General features: G+C 38.8%; 1 protein-coding gene across 1 annotated transcript in view; it reads right to left on the bottom strand.

Annotated features, from left to right (window-relative positions):
- The window catches only part of LOC136854746 (ralA-binding protein 1-like), a 22,758-nt gene that overhangs the window by 17,549 nt on the left and 2,709 nt on the right, over positions 1-2,500 (bottom strand). The window contains exons 3-4 of the mRNA XM_067131333.1: positions 2,287-2,475; positions 59-206 (exon numbers count right to left, since the gene is read on the bottom strand). Coding sequence (XP_066987434.1) covers positions 59-206; positions 2,287-2,475 — 337 coding nt within the window. The remainder of the gene's footprint in view (positions 1-58; positions 207-2,286; positions 2,476-2,500) is intronic.

Here is a 2,500-nt window from a genome sequence, read left to right as displayed (position 1 = left end):
TTCTCCCTCCCTTCCCCCTCTCCCTTACCCCTCCTCCTTCCTCCTTCCCTCCCCTTACCCCTTCCTTCTCCATCCATCCCATACCCCTTCCTCCTCCCTCCATCCCCCTCCCTCCACCTCCCCCCTTCCCACTCTTCCTCTCCTTCCCCCTCCCGTCTCTTACTACTTCCCCCTCCCCGTGTCAAATTCCTCACCATTGCACGGGGCTGTGGGCAATATTTGCATAAGATGGTGCAATGCACACTCGCGACTCCCGTAGTTAAAATGAATGCTGTGCCAAGGGTTCGAATCAGCTTCCTGTGAGGTGTTTCCTGCTAACTAAAGGAAGGTAACACTGAGTGACATGATGGCATGTATTATTGATTTTATTGGTGTTGTAGTTTCTGTTTTTGTTGTTGTTTTTTTGAAAGTACTTCACAGCAACGCCGTAAAAACATACCAAACGCATTCTCTTCCTGACATCTCCGCCTAAGAGATGAACTTGTATCAGCCAAGATTCTGTGCTCTTTTTTCTTTTTATTTTTTGGATGATTTTAGCGGGCATGGATTGAAGGAGAGGGGGTGTTGTTGGGAAGGGGTGGATGGGTTTAAGGAGGTTTCTGACTATCTGAGGTTATCTTGGTATCCCGTTGGAATTCCTCTGCCCCCTCTGTTTTCACGGACAGGCTGCATAGGATATATGATTTAACCGGATGCTTTCCACAGTTAAGAGATGCAACGTACACACGACTCATACACACACAAACATGCACACACAAACATGCACACACAGACATATATATATACACATATATAAATTTTGTGACTGATATTGGGATCAATGCCAGGTCTCTCAAATGAAGGGCAGGGCGCTAGCAACTGGACCACACAGGTAGCACCCTGGCCTTTCATTTGAGAGACCTGGGTTCGATCCCGATGTGAATCAGAAACTTATCTCTGTGAAATACGTGCTCATGTGTTGATGAGGTCATATATATATATATATATATATATATATATATATATATATATATATATATATATATATATATATATATTTTTAAGTATATATATATACATATGTGTGTGTATACGTGTGTATGTATGCATGTATGTGTGTATATACTGTAAATGCTGGCCAATGCCAACGCACCCTCAAAACCACTCAGTGAAATATGTAGACACGCGTCACATTTATTTACATCCTGAACAAGCAAATTCATATTCGACTAACCTCTCCCTCCCACCCCACCCCCCGCCTCGCCCTGACCAACCTCTGTGCATACACGTAATCTTTTAATTTAAGACAAGGAATGTTAGCGGCTGTCAAAATCAGCTGTTTCCAGCAGGAGATAAGTGGCTGTCCCTCCAGACCAAGTGTACTGTATATTGACCACGCGAAGCAACTTCCGGATATGATTGAATAAACAGTTTTTGTTTCGCCGTGATGTCGATCGTCGATTTTATTAAATAACATAATGTATTACTTATGAAGGTGTTGATAATTTCTTGGTGCAGTTGGTGTTTGGTGTAATTATTCCTGCGAAAGTTGCAATACTCCTGTTACTTCTAATATTATCAGTAACGATGATATTATAGCAACAGTGATAATAATTACGAAGGTTTTCTAATAAATATATAATAAATGGTTTACATATAGCTTTCGATTGCTTGCTTAGGTATCATTATCAGCTTCAAATAATAATATAATGATAATAATAATAATAATAATAATAATAATAATAATAATAATAATTACAAGGCTTTTTAGTATATGCATAATGAAAGATTTATAGATAGCTTTCGACAGACTGCCCACATATCATTAACAGTCTCATATTATTATTATTATTATTGTGTGTGTGTTATTATGTGTGTGTAATAGGAATATAAGTTATAACAAATCTGTAATAAAGAAATGATAACAGATGTATTTCGTGTTTCGAGGGTCCCAATCAATTTGATGATATTATTATTATTATTATTATTATTATTATTATTATTATTATTATCATCAAAGTTTACTATCGTTTTAGTAGCCTGCTTGGTTACCATCATTATAATTACTATTGTTATCGACCATAATATCGTCAATGAAAAATACATCATTGTACTTATTCAGTACTGGCATCCAATAACAACACCTACTACTCTTTCTCTTCCCCCCCTCCTCCTTCACCCCTCCCTCTCTCCCTTCCCATCTCCCTTTCTCCCAAATTCCTCACGAGGACCCATCACCAAAGTGATAGTCATCCTCTCCAGTGGCGTAGAACTGTTATCTAAATAATCCTTAGTCATTTAACATACTTTGTCAAGATGCTTCGATCGTTTGTCAAGATCCTTCGATCCTTTGTCAGGATCCTTCGATCCTTTTTCAGGATCTTTCGATCCTTTGCCAGGAACCTTCGATCCTTTGTCAGGATCTCTTGATCCCTTGTCAGGATCTTTTGATCCTTTGTCAAGAGCCTTCGATCCTTTGTCAGGATCTCTTGATCCCTTGTCAGGATTTTTGATCCTTTGT

This window comes from Macrobrachium rosenbergii, chromosome 30 (assembly GCF_040412425.1).
Source record: "Macrobrachium rosenbergii isolate ZJJX-2024 chromosome 30, ASM4041242v1, whole genome shotgun sequence".
NCBI classification, from domain to species: Eukaryota; Metazoa; Arthropoda; class Malacostraca; order Decapoda; family Palaemonidae; genus Macrobrachium; species Macrobrachium rosenbergii.
The sequence above is the reverse complement of the archived record's forward strand: the minus strand, read 5'-3'. Positions and strand labels throughout refer to the sequence as shown.